A 24425-nucleotide genomic window follows, 5' to 3' on the forward strand; every position below is an offset into this window, starting at 1 on the left:
CTCAAATATTGAGCTTTTTATTATTTGAGAAGATTTTGATTTGGTGGATGTCTCCTATTCCGTACAATATAAGGTTATTGTGGACTATTCCGTCAAATGGGACTCTTTCGTTTCGAATTCATAGTCTGTCCCACTTATTCATAAACGTTCACTAAAGTTATCAAGCCGATAAAACTCGTTTGTCTCTTTCCGACGTATTGGTGTGATAGAAAGGGACAAACGAACTTTATCGGCTTGATAACTTTAGTGAAAGTTTACGAATAAGGAGGTGTATTTTTAGGTACTTCAATAAATGTAAACAAAATCTGCCCTTAAAAGGCTCCTGCCAGTTGAAATTTAAAACATTACACGGCCAAATAAGAAGCTTCAAGATAAGTCGCTCACAGATCCACTTGGTTTTTACTTTATTCAATTTGCCTTGTTAGTATGTTAGTGTGCGTCAAAACGTAGAAGCTATATTTGACCCACTTCCCGGTTTCCGATTGAGCTGAAAATTGGCACACATATATAAATCGCGGGACAATGCAATATTATGGTATCGTGGAGCTGATCTGACGATAGAGCAGAAAGATGGTCATAGGAATCCTGTCATGAAACGTCCTATCCCCACCGATTAAGGGTTTTTTAGTAACGTCTCGGAGAGCAGTAGATGACTGCTGAACGAAAGGTAAAGTCGGCGATAAAAGCTTGTGCCAAAAATGATTTTGCAAAAACACTTTTGTATTTTGTTGGTTAACCGACAAATATTGTAACTACGGCCGATAGTCCACTATCATATGTTTATCATAGAAATATGATCATAGGTCTGTATGCCTCCCTTTTTCTCCAACGTGAAGAAAAAGGACGGCATGTTGCCTATGATCATATATCTATGATAAACATATGATAGGGTACTATCGGGCGACCCTAAAACGTATAAATTATATGTTTACGTTATTTCAAATACCTAAAAGTACAGAGAATATACAGAGAGGTACGGTGGAGTTCATAAATATGTGTACATCTCGTCACCTTAACTTGTTGCAATAAGGTGAAAAAGTGTACACATCTTTATGAACTCGACTGTATAAAGCGATTCAAGGTTAGGCTTAGAATAAATTTAAAAATGGAACATGTCTGCCCTGGGGTGAGAATGGAACACACGGCCAATGGATCCAGCCGGCGTGGTCGAATGGCAATCGTCGACGCCAGACGCCGACAAAAATGCAGTCTGGCTTTGTCGCGCCAATCCGTGAGAGCGATAGAGATAGATAGTTAAACAGATATTAACGTGAGCGTTTGTGCATTTGGGTACGTACCCTGATGTCTGCACGGAGACTTGAACTCACGGCCTCTGGTCTGGATCCAGTTTTAAATTTATTCTGAGCCCGTTGGCATCCTTACTGAGTCCAAAGTTAAAAATTAACCCTTTAATGCATACTGTAGTCAAATGGCTACAACTGAAATGGCATATCAGTCAATGTCAATTATAGACTGTGACGCATCAACAACAAGTCTCAAATGCGATGTTTATTTTTTTCACATTAGAAATTTCAAATATAATACAGGATACAATATGCATTTAAGGGTTAATTCAAGGTTATATAGCGGTAATGTCCGTATTCTGACGGAAGTCGACGTGTTAGGGCTTGTGGGGCGTCCCCTATTCTGGCAGGGGCGTGCTTTGTCACCGACGACGTAGGACACTCGGGCGAAGCCTCTCCAGTTTAGGCTCTGAGGACAATGAAGTATTATTATATGTATATTATTGTATATTCATATACCGTGGATTACTTATATAGGATTACAGTCTTCATACTAAGAATCGTACCTCATTTTTTAACCGCCACCTATTAAATACTATCATTATCTACACTGATGATGCCTACATTTATTGATAAAAATTTACATTTTTTACACGTCAAAATCGAGCAAATATGCTATCAGTCGCGGAGGCGATTATATGATTCGGTAGCGTATTATAGATCTTAACACCGATGACAGCGAGTGATTTTCGAGCCTTAGCGAGTCTACGGCGCGGGACGAGTAGCAGGTGTGCTCCCCGAGTATTCCTACCATGAGACTGACCGCGCGTCATGTATTTATCCAGGTTCGACCTGATATATTTACAGGCCATCCATATGAAAATACCAGGCAGGGTGAGAATTTTATGCTCCTTAAATAATGTTTGTGCTGGATGATCGTGTGGCTTACCCGATATTATTCTCATGGCCCGTTTCTGAAGTTTAAATGGTCTGTCACAGTCCGCTGATGTACCCCATAGGTCAACACCTTGGATGAGGATTGAGTGAAAATACCCAAAATAGGCAGTCCTGAGATTGTTAGGTGTCAGCGTGGGGGCAAGTCTGGACAAGGCAAAACAGGCAGATGCTAGCTTGTCGCAAAGTGCGTCCACATGAGGGGACCATGTCAAACCTGAATCCATCGTGAAGCCTAGATATTTCACCTGATCAACTTGAGGGAGGTTAATGTCATTTACGTCAATATTAAATGAATGTTCATCACTTTTACGCAGTTGGAAGTGCATAATGTTAGTTTTGTCAATGTTCAATTTCATGCCGTTAGATAAGAACCATTGTGCAATATTATGCATAACAATGTTGGCTTTGATTTTTAAGTTATTAAAATTGTCTGCGTTAACTATTATGCATGTATCGTCAGCAAACATGATGTATTCAGGTTCGGAACAAGCAGTTGTTATGTCGTTGACTAACGATAAAAAAGGCAATTCCCCATTACCGACCCTTGGGGGACTGAGCAGTCTCCAATGGGCTCAAGATTTGATTTTTCACCAAGAACAGTGGTACTCTGTTGTCTATTGCACAAAAAAGAAGCTAGTGCCATCAAGAAGTTACCTTCGAAGCCGTAGCGATTTAATTTTTTTAGGAGCAGGGCATGATCGATCATTTCGAAAGCGCGCGACAGGTCGCAGAATATCGCTGCCACCTGTCGCCCGCCCTCGAGATGCGTCATCACCCGCGTGAACACATCACTGGCTGCATCCCTCGTCGACCGGCCGGTCTGGTAGGCGTACTGCTGCCCATTCAAAAGGTTGTTAGATGTGAAATGCTGCATCAGTCTTGCACTTAATAAACGTTCAAAAACTTTAGATACCACAGGAATGAGCGATATTGGTCTGAAGCATTTTGGTAAATGCATTTCTCCTTTCCCCTTGTAAATAGGCTGCACTTTCACCAACTTGAGGATGTCAGGGTACACGCCAGCGCTAATACACTCGTTCAACAAGAAAAGGAGCAATGATATTACTACAGGTGGAAGAAGGTCTAAGATATGCGTTGACATGTCATTTATGTCCTTTGATTGTTTTCGTTTTACCTTTTTACATGCATTGATCATATCGTTTAAGGTAAACGGTTCAAAAACAAATGTAAGGACTGTATCGTTAAATATGGGGACAACTTTGAGTAGCCGTATTTATTTGCTATTATATTTTTTTCTTATAACAAGACATGGGCTTAATAAGGCACATAATAAGGTACGCATTTTGTCCTAGAAACTCGACGTAAAGCATGTGGTTTAGACAGCATTGACTTAATCCTCCCGAGTACCAATTACGATTTCGGACAAATGCTACTAGAAAATTCACAAAGTGCGTACAAGACGACACAATTGCGAAAAAAAATTGTACAGTGCGAACCTCAACGACACATGATCCACAAAGCAGAATATCTAGACATAGTCTAGCCACTGTTATTTAAAAAATAAAGTTCATGATCTGTGTATGGCGGCCATTTAGAGAATGTGGCATGGTGCTTACGCTAACTCCGACTTTGATGTCGAATTTAACTATCATACACTGTTTATATCGATCTGGTTTAGGCACTGTTCAAACACCATGAATGTCTATTAGACATTGGCCTATGCCTAATTTTTTTTATCTATTTCTCTCATCCTGCTTGTATCAAAAATTTACGGCAAACCGGAACGTTGCTCAAAAATGCGTTTTTTTAAATTATATAAATTCACCGCATTTATTCTGCAAGTACCCAATTGAACAACCATGAAGAGGACTCTTAAAAAATATATTTTGGCAGCATATTAACCTTTGTTTGTCGAAATCGTACAAAAAGTCTTTGAGATATTCTCAAATTAAGCCAGATTAGGGGTTGTCCAAAATGTATTTGCTAGACCTTAATGAAAGTACCATAAAGTCCCTAAAATAAAAAAAATATCAGACCTTCTTATATCAAATAGTACTTACCAATACCTTCAGATCAAACTCTCGGACCATAATAATACAAAATTATGCACATGTCAACATTTAGACGAGGTTTGTTGTGTCCCTATAATTAACGATACAGTCCTTAGGTGGTAAACAAGGCAAGTATAGTTCTAAATATGCAAGCGCATCATCAGCGCACGGTTGTGTAGCGATGCTATTTGCTTGAATGTAGTAGTGGTTCAGCTGGTCGGCGGCGGCCGCGGCGCGCGAGCGCTCGCAGTCGCCCGCCGCCCGGCTCACGAGCACGTCGATCGGGCCGCTCCTGCTGTTGCTGCGCTTGCATGTCTCAGAGGATATAATATTCCACATAGTACGACTCACATTGCCATCCTTACAGCACGCTATTTTGCTATTTACATAGTCCTTACGCTCGCTTCGTAGTGTTGCCCAGTATGCTATTTCAAGTCTAGACAAGCTCAAACATAACTCGCTGTCATCCGGTTGTTTTGATAATTTTACTTTAGTTTTACGTATATTATATCGTAATTGACGCACGCGGTCATTGACCCAAGTGCTAACCTGTGGCATCGTAGTCCCGTCGTCATCGTCAAGTCTGTGGCATCGTAGCTCCCGAACGGATGAACCGATTTCAATTTACTTTTTTTTGTTTGAAAGCTGAGTTAGTCGGGAGTGTTCTTAGCCATGTTTCAAGAAAATCGGTCCACTATGTCGCGATCAAGGTTTTTTCAAAATTTTTCAAAATGTGTATTGACGTGATATTATGATATTAAAACAAAAAAAGCATGTAATTTGTTCTTATAAAAACTAAAAAAACACGGCAATATTTTAACACGGCAAATAAAATATTTCGGCAAAATATGATTTTGGCCACTTCCAGGTTACGAAACAGCGCCATCTAGTTTTAAGCCTAAAAGGCCCGTACATTTTAGGGGTACGCTTTTATGTATGGGCTTTGTCTGGTCCTTGACTCATACTCATTTATATATAATATTGTTACATATTACACCGCGTGACACAAAACCGAATTAAATACCTAAAAGTACAGAGTATAGTCACACCTCGGCCACTGGCGATCAAATATATAAAAGATGCGCGTTCCTAGCAGGTGAACGCGTACTATGCTTGTATGAGTGAAATATGACAGGTCGACGACTGTTCGCGTTTTTGACAGGCGATAACTGTGAGGTACGGATAGGGGGTGGGTCGCACTTTCAGCGGGGAGCGGGAGTGGCCATACTGTACGATAGTACTCTTTATTATACTGTAATATACTATATTAGTGAAACGAAAATGGAGATGGATTGGACACACTCTTCGGAGAGGGGGAAGAAATAATGCGAGCATTGCTTTCGACTGGAAACCGCAGCATGGAAGCGGTCCGTCGAAAATGAGCTACGAGCGGCTGGTCTGAGCTGGAGCGAGACCACGAGGGTCGCTGAAGATAGAAAGGCGTGGCGCGAGCTTGTGAAGGCCCTTTGCTCCTCTGGGGTGCCTTAGGACTACAACACACACAATATATTAGTGACACACACCTCGCTATTGGTGCTGGCTCTCCACGATCAGCATGATGGACTGGTGCTGGTCGTGAATGGTGGGCACGGAGCGAAGGCACTCTATCTGGTGGGAGGCCCAGTCTTTCTTCTGGCAGTAGGTGGAGCAGTACGGCGTGCGGCGGCAGAGGGAGCACTCGGCTGATGCCTCGCGATTGCAGTTCGCACACTGAAGAAAAAAAAAGTTTTAGAGATTTTTATCCCGACGTTCATGCGTCTAAAGGGGATGAGTTAGATTCAAATCGGTGGAAGTAAGTAATGCTTAGACTACAAACTATTCATAAAAAAAAATACGGATCTGAATTAGATAAATTATTCTTATAAAATCAATCTCAATGATTCTTATAAAAGTTCTGATTTACTTTTGGAATAGGTATTTAACAAAGGATTTATTATCTAATTAAGGCTTGTAAAGCTTTATGAACAAAGGAATGGCATAAGTAGTTTAGTGCTAACTGTCTCACACAACGACACAAAGCTTCAACTGACGACCGGTCTGGCTGTCGGTAGTGACCCTGCCTGCTGAGCCGCGGCCCTGGGTTCGAATCCCGGTGAGGGCATTTATTTGTGTGATGAGCACAGATATTTGTTCCCGAGTCATGGATGTTTTCTACGTATGTGTCGCTTAACTTCAAACCTGGGTAAATCTATTCTGCTTTAAGGTTGAATATATAAAAAATATAATATGATCTGAAAGATAATCAACCTTATAGCAGAATGGATTTACCCAGTTTTGAAGTTAAGCGACACGTATATAAGTATGTATTTATCTATTTAAGTATGTATATCGTCGCTTAGCGCACCCATAGTACAAGCTTTGCTAAGTTTGGGGCTAAGTTGATCTGTGTAAGGTGTCCCCTAATATTTATTTATTTATTTATAACTCGGTGGCTTGTAAGTGTCTCTATTGAGTCGTTCCGTTGTGCCATTGCGTTCAGGACGCCTATAGACCTACCTTCTTAGACTCCGTCCGCGCTATGTAACGCCGCATCATGCTCCACCGCTTGTAGCAACGCCCCGGCCCTCTCTTGCTGTATCCTGGCTAACTGTCTAGCGGAGACCCCTCTACCATCTTAGACACATTATTATGGCTCGTGAGTGTCTCTATTGAGTCGTTCCGTCGCGCCATTGTATCCAGGACGTTTATAGACTTACCTTCTTAGACTCCGCGTCGTCCGCGCTATGTAGCGCCGCATCATGCTCTACCGCTTGAAGCAACGCCCCGGCTCTCTCTTGCTCTATCCTGGCTAATTGTCTAGCGGAGACCCCTCTACCATCTTAGACACATTATTATGGCTCGTGAGTGTCTCTATTGAGTCGTTCCGTCGCGCCATTGTATCCAGGACAATTATAGACCTACCTTCTTAGACTCCGCGTCGTCCGCGCTATGTAGCGCCGCATCATGCTCTACCGCTTGAAGCAACGCCCCGGCTCTCTCTTGCTCTATCCTGGCTAACTGTCTAGCGGAGACACCTCTAACATCTTCGACACATTGCTTCAACTCGGTGGCTAGTCGCGACAGTGTCGCTCCGATGTCGTCGAGACGCTTTAGCACGCCGCTCATGTCTGGGAGACCTGGTAAGAAAAGTTTTAGAACGTGTTTAAACGTTTGGAAAATGGATGTCATACTAAATCAAAGTCAGAAAGTATATACCTATATAATCTTCGGGAAATAGATCTATTATTCTAAAAATAATGTAAAAATATGTAATGTAACATAGTTCTGGTTTAAGACATTTATTATCTCATAAAGAATTTACAAAATTCGCTTACATGAGATGTTAATTTTATATAAGTAAAGATATTTTATGGCTAGCGTGCAGTTCATACATAATACATATTTAGGTTTACAAAGGTTTGCAAGTTATTATTTGTTAACTACTAGTTGCAATTTTGCATGCATGGCAAAAAAAGTGGGTAGAAATCGTTAATATAATGAACAGCGGCTTAGAAACAAGTTATTTTGACCGTTCTGTTCAGATTCGTCGCAGCGTAGATAACAAACAAGCAAGAATACGAATGTTAACGAGTTATAATGAATGCGATGTCAGTGGATGCGGCATAGCTGTGCACATTACAGATGTTATTTGTTGATTGTTTAGATGGTTTTATTTGTAGTAATTTCGTTTGTTATAATAATTTCGTATGTTTAATATATGTATTTAAGCATTTATTTATATTATTAACATGATTTTATTACAATTTTATTTGTTTAATTATTTATTAAGATTATTATAGTTATTTATATATTATAAGTTTTTTAAATGTTTTTATATATTGCACATAATTATAATAGATATTTTTTATATTTACATATAAGTAGGTATTCTTATAATTTATGAAATATTTCGCGATCTGGTGGGCTTTTTTACTAGTTTTATAATATATACTTTTAATGTTTTTATTTATTTTACAGAATTATAATTTTTATTTTTATAATTTTAAAGGTTCTGGTGGCCTTTTTTTTACTAGTTTTTTTTTAAATAATAAATTAATATAAATTAGTTAATTATTATACTTAATATAACAATTAAATTGATATTATTACCTATTCTAGACGTAGATTATTGAATATCTGGAATTTAAGGAGTTTTTTGAATGTTATTATAGATTTGGCCTCCTTAATATCTTTCGGCAGCTTGTTATATATTTGCGCGCCTTCATAAATGATGCTCTTTCTTCCGTAACTTGTCCGTGGCGTCCGCAGTATTAAATTGTCCGCATTTCGTAGTTTCATTTTTTGTACTTGGTGTTTTTTTGTAAAATTTATTTGTGAGTGTATATCTTTTTGAAGTATTTTACGGATCAATATGCATGTATGGTAGATATATGACTGCTGAATGTTCATAATTTTGAGAGTTTTATAAATTTTTTTAGTCTGTGTTCGGAAATTGTAGTTAAACAGGGTTTTTATCAGTTTATTTTGGGCTATTTGTATTTTAGATAAATTGGTCTTAGCCGCTGCCCCCATATTTCGATCAAGTAGTCGATATGTGGCTTGATTAAAGAATTATATACTAAATATTTAACTTGTGTGCAATCAAACGACGTCAACGACTGGTTTGCGCTTCTTTCATTTGCCTTTACAGCTTTGAGGGTTCCTGAAAGAGGCACTGGCAAGAGTGGCAAGTCGTTGACCTCACAGGTCAAGGAAAATATAGATACTCTTAATATGTATTTCCCTGACGAAACCAATCAAAGGCCACATTCAGTTTGCCGTACAATAGAAGCCAAAGTTCACGATGGCGATCTGAGGGGTGCGGTTCGTATCTTGTTATCGGACTCTACTTTGGCTCCGTCAAATGCTGAAACTTTAAGAGCCTTAATGGACAAGCATCCTTCACCATCTAGGCAGCTGGTGTTTCCTTCTGAGCCTGATTTGAAAACCCCTTACCTCACTGTGTCAGTTGCAGATGTTACTAATGCCATCGGGTCCTTCTATAGCGGGTCTGCTTCTGGCTTAGACGGCCTTCGACCTCAACATTTCAAGGAGCTTACTTCTCAAGGTGCCGGAGATAATGGTCCGAAATTGCTCGAGTCACTGACTAAGTTATCCAATTTTCTTCTACGGGGTATGCTTAACCGCCAGGTTAGTCCCTTTCTTTATGGAGCATCTTTGTGTGCTTTATCAAAAAAGGATGGCGGAGTTAGGCCCATAGCAATTGGGAACACGATTTGGCGGCTAGTTGCAAAATTGGGTTGTCGCGCTGTTAGAGATGAGATGTCAGCCTTCCTTCAACCATGTCAAGTTGGATTTGGCACACGCTTGGGATGTGAATCGGCCATTCATGCAACTAGGCATTTTGCCATGGCAAACGAACACAGCGACACCGTCATAGTAAAACTGGATATAAAAAATGCTTTTAACACTGTAGAAAGGGATGTAATTTTAAAAGAAGTCCAAAACCACACTCCTACATTATTCCCTTTCCTGTTTCAGTGCTACTCTTCACCTAGCAACCTTTACTACGATGGTAATGAGATCGCTTCCCAGGTTGGTGCTCAGCAAGGTGACCCTTTGGGCCCCCTTGTTTTTTGTTTAGCCATGCAGAGTGCAATAACGGCTTTAGAATCACCTTTGAATGTTTGGTATCTCGATGATGGTACCATAGGGGGTGGTTCTGAAGCCGTTCTTGACGACATTGCCAAGCTTTTACCAGCGTTGCGGGCCATCGGTTTAGAAATTAACTCCTCGAAGTGTGAGTTGTTTCCTTGTGGCCCGTTGACGCGTGCTTGCCTGTCAGATTTTGAGTCTATGTTGCCTGTTATTAGGATACTAAATAAGTCCACATTTAGTCTCCTTGGAGCTCCAATCTTTCCTGATGGGGTAAGCTCACTGCTCCAGGCAAAAACGATGGCTCTGGATCTTTCCTTACAGCGCTTAAATCAGTTGTCGGCGCATGTGGCTATTATTCTTTTACGCAATTGTTTTGCAATGCCGCGCATAACATACACCCTGAGAACGACGCCTACTTGGTTCTTTAGACAGGAGGTCAACGACTTTGATAGTGTACTCAGACGAGGGCTTGAGGCCATTTTGAACGTACACTTTGAAGAGGCTCAGTGGCGGCAGGCAACACTGCCTATTCGCTATGGGGGTGTAGGAGTCCGTGCCATGCAAGACGTCGGAGTTGTCGCCTTTCTTGCCTCGGCTCACGCGTCGTCGGTACTAGTCACTAAGATATTACGTTTACATGGTGACAGTATCTACGTCCCGTTTGTTCGCGAGGCGCTGGTTGAGTGGTCCTTTCGCTCGCCAGGAGGGCTGCAGCCCGAAAATCTTGCTTCACAAAGGCTTTGGGACGATATACTCTGCAAACAAGTCTATGCAAACCTGCTTAATGGCGCTCATGCACCAGATGCGGCACGACTGAAGGCTGTTGCGGAACCGGAGTCAGGCGCTTGGCTGCATGCACTGCCTTCGCCTCACATAGGAACACTACTAGACAATGACACTTTGAGGGTGAGTGTCGCCTTACGACTAGGGTGTAAGGTATGTGAGCCTCACAAGTGTCCTTGTGGCGTAATGGTCGGGTGTAATGGACATCATGGGCTCAACTGCGTTAGGTGCAAGGGGCGAATACCGAGGCACCAAACTATCAACGAGCTTCTTCGACGGGCCTTGGCCTCAGCTAATATCCCCAGCGTTTTAGAGCCACCTGGTTTAAGCCGTACAGATGGCAAGCGGCCGGACGGCCTAACACTGGTCCCATGGGCAAAAGGTCGGAGCCTGTTGTGGGATGCCACATGCGTTTGTACCTTTGCTCCCACGCATGTCAGCCACACGAGCAAAAAGGCAGGTTCCGCGGCCGAGACCGCTGCCAAATTAAAACATACCAAATATGCGAACCTGGGACCAGTTTACGACTTCGTGCCGGTTGCCGTCGAAACGGCTGGACCTTGGTGTACCGAGGCCAAGAAGCTGGTTGCTGAGATTGGGCGCCGGTTGAGGGACAGAGGGGGTGACCCCCGGGCTGGATCTTATCTGGTCCAACAAATATCCCTTGCCATTCAGCGTGGCAACGCAGCTGGCATATTTGGGACATTTGGGCCAGGTAGGGAACAATTCGGGGGCAGTCGGTAGTCCTTGGCGGGATTATTTGTAATATTATTTTTCTCAATATTTGTTATTATACTGTTTATTTAAGTTTAGATACATTTAGGTTTACTTATTTAGTTTAATTTGTTAGTTTATTTTAAGATACCTAATAGAAATTGTATTTTTAACCTTTTGTGGGAGACAACTAGCAATACTGCGGATAGCCCCAGTTAAGGATGTGAGTTTCGATTTTATCTTCTCAATATGTGGCCTCCATGTTAATTTATTATCGATGATTAAGCCAAGATATTTTTCGTTGGTTGTATTACTTATAATTTCATTGTTAAGTGACGGTGGAGTGTAAGTATTGATTTTTTTATTTTTTGCAGTAAAGATGACATAATGCGTTTTCGAAATATTCATGGTAAGCAAGTTATATTGAAGCCATGTATTGAGAAGATCTAAATCCGTTTGCACTTCTAGCATTATATATTCTATGTCACGTCCAAAATAAAATAAACTGGTATCATCCGCATATAAAGTTAGTTTACCTTTTAGCCCGATGTCTTGAATATCATTTATATATAGAAGAAATAGGAGCGGCCCTAAAATTGATCCTTGAGGTACGCCATATGTTATTAGCCTAGGGCTACTTTGTTCTTTGTCAATTTTAACTATTTGCTGGCGGTTTAACAGATACGATTTTAATATTTCATGGGCTTTTCCTATAATCCCTATGTTACGGAGTTTGTTTAGTAGTTTTTCGTGGCTGACCGTGTCGAATGCCTTTTTAAGGTCGATGAAGACCCCTAACACTATTTGCCTTTCGTCAATTTTGGTTTTTATTGTAGTAACTAAGTCGATTGTGGCTGACAGCGTATTTGATTTTGGTCTGAAACCGTATTGATGTGGAGATATTATATCCTTTGTTGTAAGGAATTTACTGAGACGAGCGTAAATAACTTTTTCATAGACTTTTGAAATCATAGGGAGTACTGAGATAGGACGGTAATTTCCGGGGTCAGTTTTGCAGCCTGATTTAAAAATCGGAGTAACTTTTGCTATCTTTAGGGTATCGGGAAAAATGCCCTATTCCAAGTTTTTATTTATACAATTGGTGAGTTCATCAGTTATTATTGGTTTAACGGATTTTATTAGTTTTGATGTAATACCATCGTAGCCAGAACTAGTATTTGTTTTTAAACTTGTTATAATTTTGCTTATTTCATCTGTAGTGGCTAGCTCTAGCTGATTAAGGTTTTCAATGTGATTTGAGTGAGAAACTGCACGATTCTGAATAGGGTCATGCTCAATTACTGGAATTTTGTCAGCTAGCGATGATCCAATGGTAGAAAAATATAGATTAAACTGCTCGCACATTTCTGCTGTGTCTGTTATGACTGTTGACTCCAATTGCAGTTTGGCTGGCGGGGCCGTTTCCTTTCTTTGATTATGTGATAGCTCGCTTATTAGGTTCCACATCTTTCGAGGCTTGTGTACGCATGCCTTAAAGGACTTGTAATAGTATGTCTTCTTTGCATTTTGTATGTAGTTAACTTATTTATCATTACAGATGGTTGTTTTTTTTACGCACTAGTGCGAGAAGTGGTTCATTATATGCCAGGTCAAAACTTCGGAGGCTCATCTGTACTGAAAAACGTCGTACGATACACGTGCGAAAAGGAAATTCGTAACTCGTGTCGATTTAAAACACTCCCTTCGGTCGTGTCCCTTTTTTTCGCACTAGTATCGTAATGTACTATTTCAGTACAAATGGTGCTTTTTTTACGCACTAGTGCGAGAAATTGTTCATTCTTGTCAGGTCGAAACTTCGGAGGACCATCTGTACTGAAAAACGATACACGAGCCAAAAGGAAATTCGTAACTCATGTCGATTTAAACACTCCCTTCGGTCGTGTTGTAATTTATCGCCACTTAGAACTTCCTTTTTTTCCTTACTTGCGCTTACATGTACTATTTCGCTTGCATTTATCACAATCTGTATTTATAAATTTCGCCAAACTAACTATGTTCAATGTTGCAATACACAAAATTATGTATAATCGGTACAAATATATTTTTGAGTAAAAGAACAATATTAATAATAATACATAAAAATTCGCAAATATATTGTGTAGAACAAAAACATCTCTGACTGTACTTTTTGGCTGTATTTGTATCTTTGTTGCACAAATGCACACCAAATTGTATGAGCTTAAAACCAGCAAATCAGTGCGCATACCGTTTTTGTAACTGTCAACATATGGCCAATGTGGCCAACGTAATGTAAATGTACGACTGGTCTGGCTGGCGCAGTCGGTAGTGACCCTGTCTGCTACGCCGCGGTGCCGGATTCGAATCCCGGTAAGGTCATTTATTTGTGTGATGAGCACAGATATTTGAGCTTGCCGTGGTCCTCAGTCAATCGGTGTAAGAATGTCCTATAATTTAATATTTATTTTATTTATTTAATATGGAAACAAGTAAGTAATATGTTTCGCAACAGCAGCTGATATGGTTTCACAATTAAATAAGAGTACAGTATACACAAACACATTATACAAGTAATATGGCAGAAAGAGGGCTTTGCTTATCATTATCAATGAGGTATATAAATCTGGCATTGCACAATTTGGCACAGCGAAATTGGCTCCAAGCGGTTTTAATTGATTTTTGGCAAGTTTTGAGTTGAAATTTCCTAAATTTGCACTATAGAATTATAAGACTAACGGCTTCGGTTCTTCAATCATTTATCTATATTTCTAAGAGCCATATTACTTAATTTTTTATTATTTTTTTAACATGGTACAAAAGAACATTTTTTTTTCTTTTCATGTTACATACATGCAATCGAGATGTTTGGATTTACTTCTAGCTTTTCTAAAAAAATAAGAGAGATTTTAATTAAAACGTTATGACCAAAAAAACAGTTTTCGACCCAAAAATTGTTCAATTTTGATTCCAAATATCACAGAAACAATGAGCTATGAAGTAATTATGAGACACTATTTTGTTTAAAGACTAATATCAATGGATTCAAATCCAAAATCAAAGGTCGTTGGCGCAGGGAACGCCCTTAAGAAACGAATGTCACTCATTTTCTACTGATAAGTTGGGTATTTTTCAGAATGTTAACCAGTTCTGTGTGGGAAAACATCGCGAGGAAACTGTATTAATAAATAACACCTAATTTTACTGTTGGAAGATTAATTAACAGTAACTATTGTAATAATTAAATTAAAAAAAAAACTTCGACTCAAAAACTTATATAAAGTAGAAAATGGCTGGACCGATTATGGTGGAACATGTCTAAGAACCAGCGCCAGGAAACCCTGTTTCAAATTAAAAAAAAAAAAAAAAACAATGCATCCAAATCGGCTCACCCGTTTAGGAGCTATGGTGCCACAGACAGACTCACATAGCGATCAAAATTATAACACCCTTCTTTTTGCGTTGGCGGTTTAAAAAACGAATGTCCATGACTATTCTGGTGATTTTGACTGATGGTATTTATGAACTTCTCTTCTTTCCCCCATCTTCTTGAGTCAGCAAAATAATGATGATAATTTTACAGCCATTTTTCGGTAAAGGAAAACATTGAAGAATAATCTAACCACTAAATTAAAATTTTGAAAAAAACCCCGACCGCGACATAGTAGACCGATTTTCATGAAACATGGCTAAGAATACTCCCGACTTACTCAGCTTTCAGATAAAAAAAACTAAATTCAAATCGGTACATCAGTTCGGGAGCTACGATGCCACAGACAGACACACACACAGACAGACACGTCAAACTTATAACACCCCGTCGTTTTTGCGTCGGGGGTTAAAAGTGGACAGCCATTATCTATATACTCGGTTCTCTTTGCAGAATACAACACAGGTTTATGACAATGAACAAAAATCTTGTTATTGAAGATTCAACTGAAATAGTATATTGTGTCGCTTATCTTCAAACTTGGGTAAATCCATTCTGCTATAAGTTGTATATCTTGCTGTTGTATATCTTGTGAGCGTCAGAATGGCGGGTGTACAATTGTACATCAAGCAATCCTGGTGTGGTATACGTCAGGAGTTAGTGCTAGCAATGTGCCAAATGTGCGCCAAAATTCGAGCAATGTGCTCTTTGAACTCCAGAGATATTTAAGAAATTAATGACACCCGCCGTTCTGACGTCAGGTTGGCGAGTGCACTTCCAGTTCTAGCTAATGGCTGCCTACTCAAGGGTGAAAGTACTGCCTAAGGTTAGTGCTCGCAATGTGCTTCCACATGTATGAAACACAAACTAATTCAGAGAGCCATTGAAGAGTAATATGGGATTGAATAAATAAATCTATAAATATCCCTTTTTTGTGAAAAGCGCCTGCATGTTAATGCTGCATTGCAGGCAATGAACATTGCTATTTTATTTCAGCAGGCGTTATAGATATATTTATTCAATCCCATATTACTCGTACTCTTCAACGGCTCTCTGAATTAGTTTGTGTTTCATACATGTGGAAGCACATTGCGAGCACTAACCTTAAGCAGTACTTTCACCCTTGAGTAGGCAGCCATTAGCTAGAACTGGAAATGCACCCGCCAACCTGACGTCAGAATAGCGGGTGTCATTAATTTCTTAAATATCTCTGGAGTTCAAAGAGCACATTGCTCGAATTTTGGCGCACATTTGGCACATTGCTAGCACTAACTCCTGACGTATACCACACCAGGATTGCTTGATGTACAATTGTACACCCGCCATTCTGACGCTCACTACATCTTTCAGATCAATAGGTATATTTTTAAATAATCAACCTTAAAACAGAATGGATTTACCCAAGTTTGAAGTTAAGCGATACAATAGGCTACTTGCCTCCTAGTCAAATCAGCTTCTTTTTAAAAACTGTCAAAACGAATTTCAACGTCTTGCTAATATGGAATTATTAAAAAATCGAATTGAGTGACTGACGTCACGGTCAACTCAGTTACTTTATATATTTTAACCTGACTTATTAAATAGAAATTGGATTTAAAAATCACTACTGTCCATGTTTTTCTTATATTTATCTGATGCTTTATTTCGTGCATGGTATAAAATATTTTATTTTAAGTACAGTCAAGTTCCCTATTGTTCTAATAATAACACACAATACACAATAACACGCAATGCATAATAATTCGCTTCGCCGTTTTCTAATTCGCTTTGCTGTTTGCCTTACCTAAACCAACTTATAACATATAATATCAAGGTTATACACACATACATAAACTCAGGCATGTACTCCCAAAAGGGGTAGGCAGAGCACATTAAACAGTTCAAGTTCCAGTGCGACTCCTCTAAAATATGAAGGTCACAGTAAATTTTAAACGGCAAAATTAATATATATACCGGGATTTTCGCAATTGCCCCAATGTTTAATGATAACTAAAAATATTAATTCATAATTATAATAGCACGGCATTGATACATATTTATAATTTGTACTGGACAGTATAAACGCTGCATGCCATACTTGATTGACCAACTTCAACTAAGTTGAAATGTTGTATTTTACCTATAAAAACATTTTAATGCTTAATTTAAGTCACTGACACTTTATGTAATGAATTACCTACTGACTACAAAGATGCTATATGAGATGATAAGGAAACAATGGTCACATTTTGCAATTACATATCAATAGATATTTCATTTTAAGTTCACGATAGGAACAACATTCACTTGTAAATTTGAGTCAAGTCAAACTCCTTGAATTTCGCAAAATGATAATGAGCCGGGTCCACACAGAGCAAGCCACGTCGCGAGACAAACGTGCCTCAGCTAAGGTGCGTGCGTTTGCTCTGCCGAGCAACCTGCCTCAGCAGAGGCATGTCAACATTGGACGTTTACCGCAGGATTCGAGGATATATATCGGATATATATCCAGCGGCGTTCGACGATATATTTATCAATGGATATAAATATCCGATATTTATCATTTGTTTAATTTTGTTTATAAATATTGCAATACAAAAATGGTTTAAAAAATGTAACATTGTTAAAAATTATAGTTTTTTTGTGTTTGTTACTGATTTTTTACTAAATGTTATGTTTTTTAGTAGAATGTTCCTTATCTCAAGTTGTATTCATAAATAGTGCAACAAAGTAATAATATGCCTTCCATACAAAATGGATATATATCAAAGTTGATATATATCATAAATATCCGATATTTTGATATTTATTATAAATATCGGATATTTTCGAACCCTGGTTTACCGCACGAGCACTTCCTCGCGGCTTGCCTCGCTCTGTGTGGACCCGGCTATTCACAAACAATATTCGCAGTAGCTGATCAAACATAGTACATTTGATGACGAGCGAGGAAAGCGTTTCATTATCTCAAGACTCCTGAGTGCTTGCGCCTGGGACCATGGTGTGTGAAGATTTTGTTTTATAATGAAGCGTTCAAACAGTTAATTTAAAAATTACTTACTGGCAGTAGGATCATTGCTAGTATCTGGAGCCTCCAATGGCTCCAACAGATGATAGTCAGCGTTTCTCTCCAACCCCTCCACTATGGTCTGACAAGTTTCCTTTGAGTAGTTTTTGTTGTGTATGCTGTCCCTATCCACTAGCTTTTTAAATAAGCAACTCACTGGCAGTAGGGTAGTTGCTAGCATCTGGAGCCTCCAGCAGATGATAGTCAGCATTGCTCTCCAAGCCCTCCGTTGTGGTCTGCCAAGCCTCCTTTGAGTGCCTATTATTGTGTATGTTGAAATGTTGAACCTGTCCTGCTAGCTTTTTAAATACTAATAAATAACTCATGGGCAGTAGGATCATTGCTAGTATCCGGAGCCTCCAGCAGATGATGATGCATTGCTCTCCATTCTCCAAGCCCTCTGCTATGGTCTGCCAAGCCTCCTCCAAGTAGCTTTTGTTGAGTATGTTGCAACCTGTCCTGCTAACTTTTTAAATACTAATAAACAAACAACTCACTGGCAGTAGGATCATTGCTAGTATCAGGAGCCTCCAGCAGATGATAATCAGCGTTGCTCTCCAAGCCCTCCGCTATGGTCTGCCAAGCCTCCTTCGAGTGGCTATTATTGCTAGTGTTGTGTATGTTGTCCATGTCGCTGTCTCCAAGACTGCTGTCCCGTTTGATCTTGGGCTTCTTCTCGGTGCCCTCATCTTGGTTGCGTCTCCGCCGCTTGTAGGGTGTGAAGAGACGGACCGGGCCCATGGCTGGAACAGTTTATGGAGAAGTAAGTTAAGTGGGTAGAATAGACGTTAGAAAAGCTTAGCAAAATTGTGATGTACCTAAGTGTATATTTTTTTAACTCTTTTTCTGAATAAGGCATTTTAAATTAAAATGACAATTTGTGTAGGCGTTTCTGCTTGGTTTTAAATTAGTTAGATAAGATAAGTTTAGGTATATTAAGAACATGTTAGGCAGAAAGTACAACATCATAATTATGTTTATCATAGAAATATGATCATAGGCAACATGCCATCCTTTTTCTTCACATTGGAATAAAAGGGAGGCATACAGACCTATGACCATATACATATATGATAGTGTACTTTCGGCCTAGAATACATAGAATAAGTTAATAACACTCCAAAGCTGAAACATGTGACACAATTTGGGTATGTCTTCTGAGACACACATTGTTATTTTCCTAGTTCAGTCAGGCAAGCATGGTCGCGTGATAAATGATATAATGGCCCTTGCTAGGAATACGGGCAACCATTCACCTTGAAGCTGTGGTAAATAATAAATTACTCTTTAGGTGTTATTAAACTTTTTTAGACTATTGATAAATTTAGTTGATGTTTTGTTGTTTGTGAACGATTCTGTTGATAACTCTTTTGTAATAACGCTTGATATTTCATACGGGTTGACTTTCAAAAAATCACACGTGCTTTCAGTGGTGGATACGACTATTAGTGAATTTCGGGCACTCTTTTATTATAAAAGGTGGTCAATAGTCTGACAACTAACGTTGTTACGTGGGCATAAATTGTCGTCTGTTATTTTAAATCTATATAAATAGGGTTTGTGATATCCGTGCCCCGTTAAAACTTGTGTCCCCTGAAAACATTCAGGTATGACGTGGGTATTTGGGTATGATCTTACTCACAAATTGTCTTGAGAGTTTTCAGCAAAAAGGATGCAATACTTATACCAAAATTTTGATAAGTTAATGTAGATAATTGAGATAAGGTAAGAAGGTAATTCTTACGTAGAGTATACACCCCTTGGTATTCAATCTCCACTTTCAACTCTTCCATTACTGTTCTCTTCTCACAATATAAACTTGTTTTACTATACACGTAATTCACTTATTTACTATTAAAATAAACTATGTATTGTAAAGAAACTGAATACTAATGTATTCTTATTATATTACATCGCGTAATAAATGGTACAGGGTTGCACAGCGTGGTGATGAAATAGGGATGGTCAACTTTTTTATCATGCGGGTAGTTTTGAAATGTTGAAATATTTCTAATACCCAATGGTATATGGGAACTAAATATTAAGTTAGAAATGAAGAGGAGAGAATTATCTGATTATTGTAATGACTAGTAATTGGTTATGTCTGCCTGTAGCTTTTCTATGCCTAAGCCCTTGGACCAATATAGATGTGATTTAGGTGTTACGAGACAATGAGAGCAAAAATGCTTAAAATGAAAGGGAGCCAATCTGGGAATTGTTGTTAGATATACTCCTGTGAAAGATATTGCGAGAGCACCGGTGTGCAGCACTCGGCGATCTCCTCCAATTCTTAAGCAATCAGAACGAAATTTGAGAATGAGAATCTGAATAAAAAATTAAACAATCTGTGTTGGACTGTTCAGTTTTTTTTGGCTAGTTGTTATCAATTTTGAATGTACCTTTTGTAGGGCCATAGCCCTTATTGTAAATTTTTGATGAGCTCTAGAGCTTGCAGCAAAACTATCCAACACAGATCAAAATAATAATAAATATTTGAAAATAAAAACATCGCTCAAGCTTCAAAATCCAGGGAGGCTATAGTTGAGTGTATGAAAGGAGAGAATTGACCCCACCAGTTGTGTCTCATTTGGTATGCGGTACTATGAAAGGACATGGGATATCATCATTTTTGTTGCAGAAAATGAGGACTTACTATTGATGTACTAACTGCATGTAGACAGAGTCACAGGCACAAGCTAGTACAAAATGGTAAAAGTTCCTGAATAAGATAAGATTGAATAATAAATAATCTGAAGGTATTGTTATGCACTAATTTACATCTACATCAACTACAGATAGCAATCTTGGCAAAAGGATGTTGCATTATTTTCTTCCTCACAGAATGAATACTGATTTGCATTACAACACTGTTGAATCTTAAAGGTCCAGGAAATGCAGAAATAATTTTCTAGAGACGTTACATTTTAGGTAGTGCACTGCACGAGAGAATGCAAATAATCAGTGAAGCCATGTGCTTGGTGAGGAACAGATGCCTATGGATGGACCTCGTCTTCAACAGAATGACATGATGTCACAATGCTCAGCATTGAGGGAACAACTGAAGAGGTAAATATTCTGAATAAATAATAGATTATTTGTATTTTCTACTGCTGACAGAAAGATTCAGACACATTCCAGGTACTTCATGGTAATGAACAAGCCAAGTGAGTAATATTTTTATTTAATTAAACTGTTGAAATATATATAATCATCAAGCTGTAACAAATTTGCTGTAGTGTTAGATATAAATAGTACTCTTTAAAATTGTGTTGCTTAACTTCAAACTTGGGTAAATCCATTCTACATTCTATCTTCTCTAATGTTTGGACCGCGTCAAGTGGAGAGAAATCACTGTTGGTCACGATCCTCAGCCATGAGGGAACAACTGAGAAGGAGAATGTTTGGAAATACCACTGCAGGCCTAGCACATGATGGCCGCGGGAGTATGTCGCCGCGAGATAGACTACCTGTCCTTATGTCATTAATACAATTAGACAAAGACGTGTCATCTATCTCCCGGAGACATACTCCCGCGGCCATCATGTGCTAGGCCTACTGGTGAAACAAATTTCGGCTATGAAATGGTTACAATACTTAGCAATTAAGGGCACTTTTAAGGTAGTTTCTTAGTCTCATTATTAAAGAAGATAAATTGACATAGCTATAATTAGAAAATAAAATTAAATAAGAAAAATTTAGCAAAACATTTCTAAAGGTGAATTCACGGAAAGCTACTACATTCTCAGAGCAATTTAATATTATTGTTTACATTGATATTCTTTGTCATTAGTTCATTACAAACACCATGTTTGGAGTTCTTCGGTCCATCTCTAGTGTCATAAGTAAGGTATGAAAACATAAACACAATGGTACTGACAATTTTCTCTAAGAATGTACCACGTTTGTTCTAACTACAAAACAAGTATAGCAAGTTGAATAATGTTGAATACAATGCCCAGCAACTAGCTCTAGGCAGAACTTCTGTGTTGTGTACACAGTGAAGTACACAGCTGTTTAGTATTAGTAGCTAGATAGATAAGTGCAAGAACTCACCAGACTGGTCGTCGCAACACGCGCCGCAGGTGCAGCTGGTGGCGTGAGGCGTCAGCACACCCTCGTCGATCAGCGCCTGAATGCTCCTGCCGCCGAACCTTATCGAGCGCTTCCAGTCCTTGCTCGACGCCCGCCCGCACAGCGCCTCGAACTCGCTCGGCGTGTACCACTCCAATCCGTACTTAATACACCTCCCGCGGCCCCCCGAACCGAACCGCTGCTTGTGCAACTCCGCAGAAGTATTCTTACACCGCACTGGCAGGATGGGCATGTTCGCCGTCTCTGCCCACGATCGAGCGCTCGCTCGCGTTGGCGCCTGTGAACCTTCATCGTGTCGCGGCGACGGCGGATTCTGTATCACTATGTGTGTCGCTTTTATATCCTCGGTCACCGGCCCGCCTGATATGAAACCGTTGTCCACGCAGAGCATCGGCTTAAAATGCCCCGGCAGCTGGTCCGATGTGATCACATTGAAGGTCGTTCCCGTTATCAGAGTTCCGACCGGAAGGGACACGGGCACGGTCACCACGCCGTTGGAATCGGCGAGACGGGCCGCTTTGAGCGCGCCGCCGTCGCGCTCCAGCCTCTCGACTTCGCGCTCGCTCGCCGCTGCCAGCGGATCGGGCTCGGTCACTTCGGTAATGTCCGGCATAACGACGTCTACCGAACTCCTGTTCTCCGCCATCGCCGAACGCCGCCCACCCGATACTCCCCGACCGCCTCTGCGCTTATTTATCGAAGCACATCAACGTTTCAACTAATTATTTGCACTCCGGATGGAAAAATGAACTTCGCTCAGCCGCAGTCCGCCATAATTAATCGAAATATGAAAACATTTCACACACGTACGCTCCGAGGTTATGGCGGCAAATTCGAAATTCGATTGTAATCACTTTAGACACAAGGAAGCTGCTTATTTTTTTAATTTACTTTGAATAACTGTTCTAAATACCTGTAAACGTTTACGACAAACATAATTTATGCAAACTAAATCAATATTACATTAACACGAACACTACTTTCTGCTTCGCAAGCAGTAGGTGTTGAACAGTTCATTGATAACAATTATATTTTGTATATAATTTAACTTAATCCAGAATAGTATTACGGGTATTTTACTTACGGTATTTTACTAAAATTACAAAACATAATTTGATTTCTTTGTTTTTTTAATTTTTTTATTGTGCAAACTAATTATTATGAACGCAACCTAAACTAAATTATTGATTTTTTGAACGCCATGTTCTTACGCAATATTATCCGGCTAAATTGCGCGGAACGTCGCGAAATGCTGCTGTTCGATAGCAGATCCACGCATTTTAATGTTGCCGACTTACACGCGTTAGCTTCCCGTTTCACGACACTCGTATCTGCCAAACAAAATAATAATAAAGGAGGGAAATATTCAAATATATTATGGTTTTTGCTAGTTATCGGCTTATTTTTCGTTATGTATCATGTTACAAAGTTTAGTGCATTGTTTTATTGAGAAAATGTGAATGTTTTGTTTATTACACCGGACAGGTAGTCAAGTGTCGTTAGAAGTTTGATCGAAAATAAATTGAAAATGGATGAGTTGCGCTCAAAACACAAGTCCCTGCACAATGCTGCTCATCACATCGCCTTGGAGTGTATAAATCCCCAGGTACCATTACATTACATTATTTATGTATTTAACCGTATTTACGAAATGTACTTCAACAAACTAGGCACACTGCGCACTTTTTCAATTTATTGACGCTGTTGCGATTATTTGTTGAATTTAGTGGAAATGAAAAAATTGACAATCTACTTTCATCCACACAACTAATTACATTTTGATTACACACCTAGAAACAAGCTAGTTAAAACTAATATTTCCACATTTTCTTAAATACTATGGTACCATTTTGTTTTCAGTATGATACAAACAACCTTTTTATTGCTATAATATGTAAATGATGTATACAAAGCTCTGCTACATATAATATAATATATTTTTAATTCTTGTTTTTGCTAAGCAATCTATCCATATTGCGAAATTGATGTTGTTTGGAATTTAGATTTTTGTTTCATACCAATCAACTATCCAAAGATATTACACATCAAAAACTTCTGTGATAATGAATGACTCTGTGACTCTGTTACTATTGAAGACTCCCAAAGCAAAATTTAAAGTATCTTTAACCGTCTGAATGCCAAAAACCAATAAAGTGGTTGTGTGCCGTCTAGCCTACCACACCAATACCCACTAAAGTGGCTATGTCGGACACTGTCAAAGCAATTGTCGTGCTGACAGATAAGGTTAATATTAATTATTTACTAGTAGAGGTAATGGCGTGTAGGCAACATTTTGCCACAAGAGGCAAAGCATTCAAAAGGTTAAGGCTGCCTGTCCACTGAGGCGGAGTGAGGCAGTAGCATCATGAAATCTCGCTCCTGCTATTCTATTGGTGGATTTTTACCTTGTTCATCACTCTGTTGCTGCCTCTCTCCGCTCCAGTGCACAGGCAGCCTTAAATAGTAGAAACTAAAGTTAGTATATAATCATTAATCATGTTATTATTTCCAGAGAATAAATTAACATAGGAACATGAAGAACAGGTTATACCCCGAGCATCATGGCCTGCAGA

At 39.3% G+C, this 24425-nt stretch overlaps 1 protein-coding gene across 1 annotated transcript; it reads right to left on the minus strand.

The window, feature by feature from the left end:
* Nucleotides 1-846: 846 nt before the first annotated feature.
* On the minus strand, nucleotides 847-22837 carry LOC125240892 (deformed epidermal autoregulatory factor 1). The gene is made up of 5 exons (XM_048149046.1): nucleotides 21814-22837; nucleotides 18258-18503; nucleotides 7115-7329; nucleotides 5737-5923; nucleotides 847-1713 (listed from the first exon to the last, which is right to left on the minus strand). Exons 1-4 carry the CDS (start codon nucleotides 22496-22498, stop codon nucleotides 5741-5743), a joined length of 1329 nt encoding a protein of 442 aa, XP_048005003.1. The 5' UTR covers nucleotides 22499-22837; the 3' UTR covers nucleotides 847-1713; nucleotides 5737-5740.
* Nucleotides 22838-24425: the final 1588 nt, after the last annotated feature.

This window comes from Leguminivora glycinivorella, chromosome Z (assembly GCF_023078275.1).
Source record: "Leguminivora glycinivorella isolate SPB_JAAS2020 chromosome Z, LegGlyc_1.1, whole genome shotgun sequence".
NCBI classification, from domain to species: Eukaryota; Metazoa; Arthropoda; class Insecta; order Lepidoptera; family Tortricidae; genus Leguminivora; species Leguminivora glycinivorella.

What these genes read in the sequence shown, in the direction of transcription:
- LOC125240892 (XM_048149046.1), bottom strand. Translation starts at nt 22,498, where the DNA reads ATGGCGGAGAACAGGAGTTCGGTAGACGTCGTTATGCCGGACATTACC. An exon ending in TAGCAATGATCCTACTGCCA is followed by an intron (nt 7,330 to 18,257) that starts GTGAGTTGTTTG and finishes TTTTCTTACCAG; the next exon opens with GTCTCCCAGACATGAGCGGC. An exon ending in ACGACGCGGAGTCTAAGAAG is followed by an intron (nt 5,924 to 7,114) that starts GTAGGTCTATAA and finishes TTTTTTCTTCAG; the next exon opens with TGTGCGAACTGCAATCGCGA.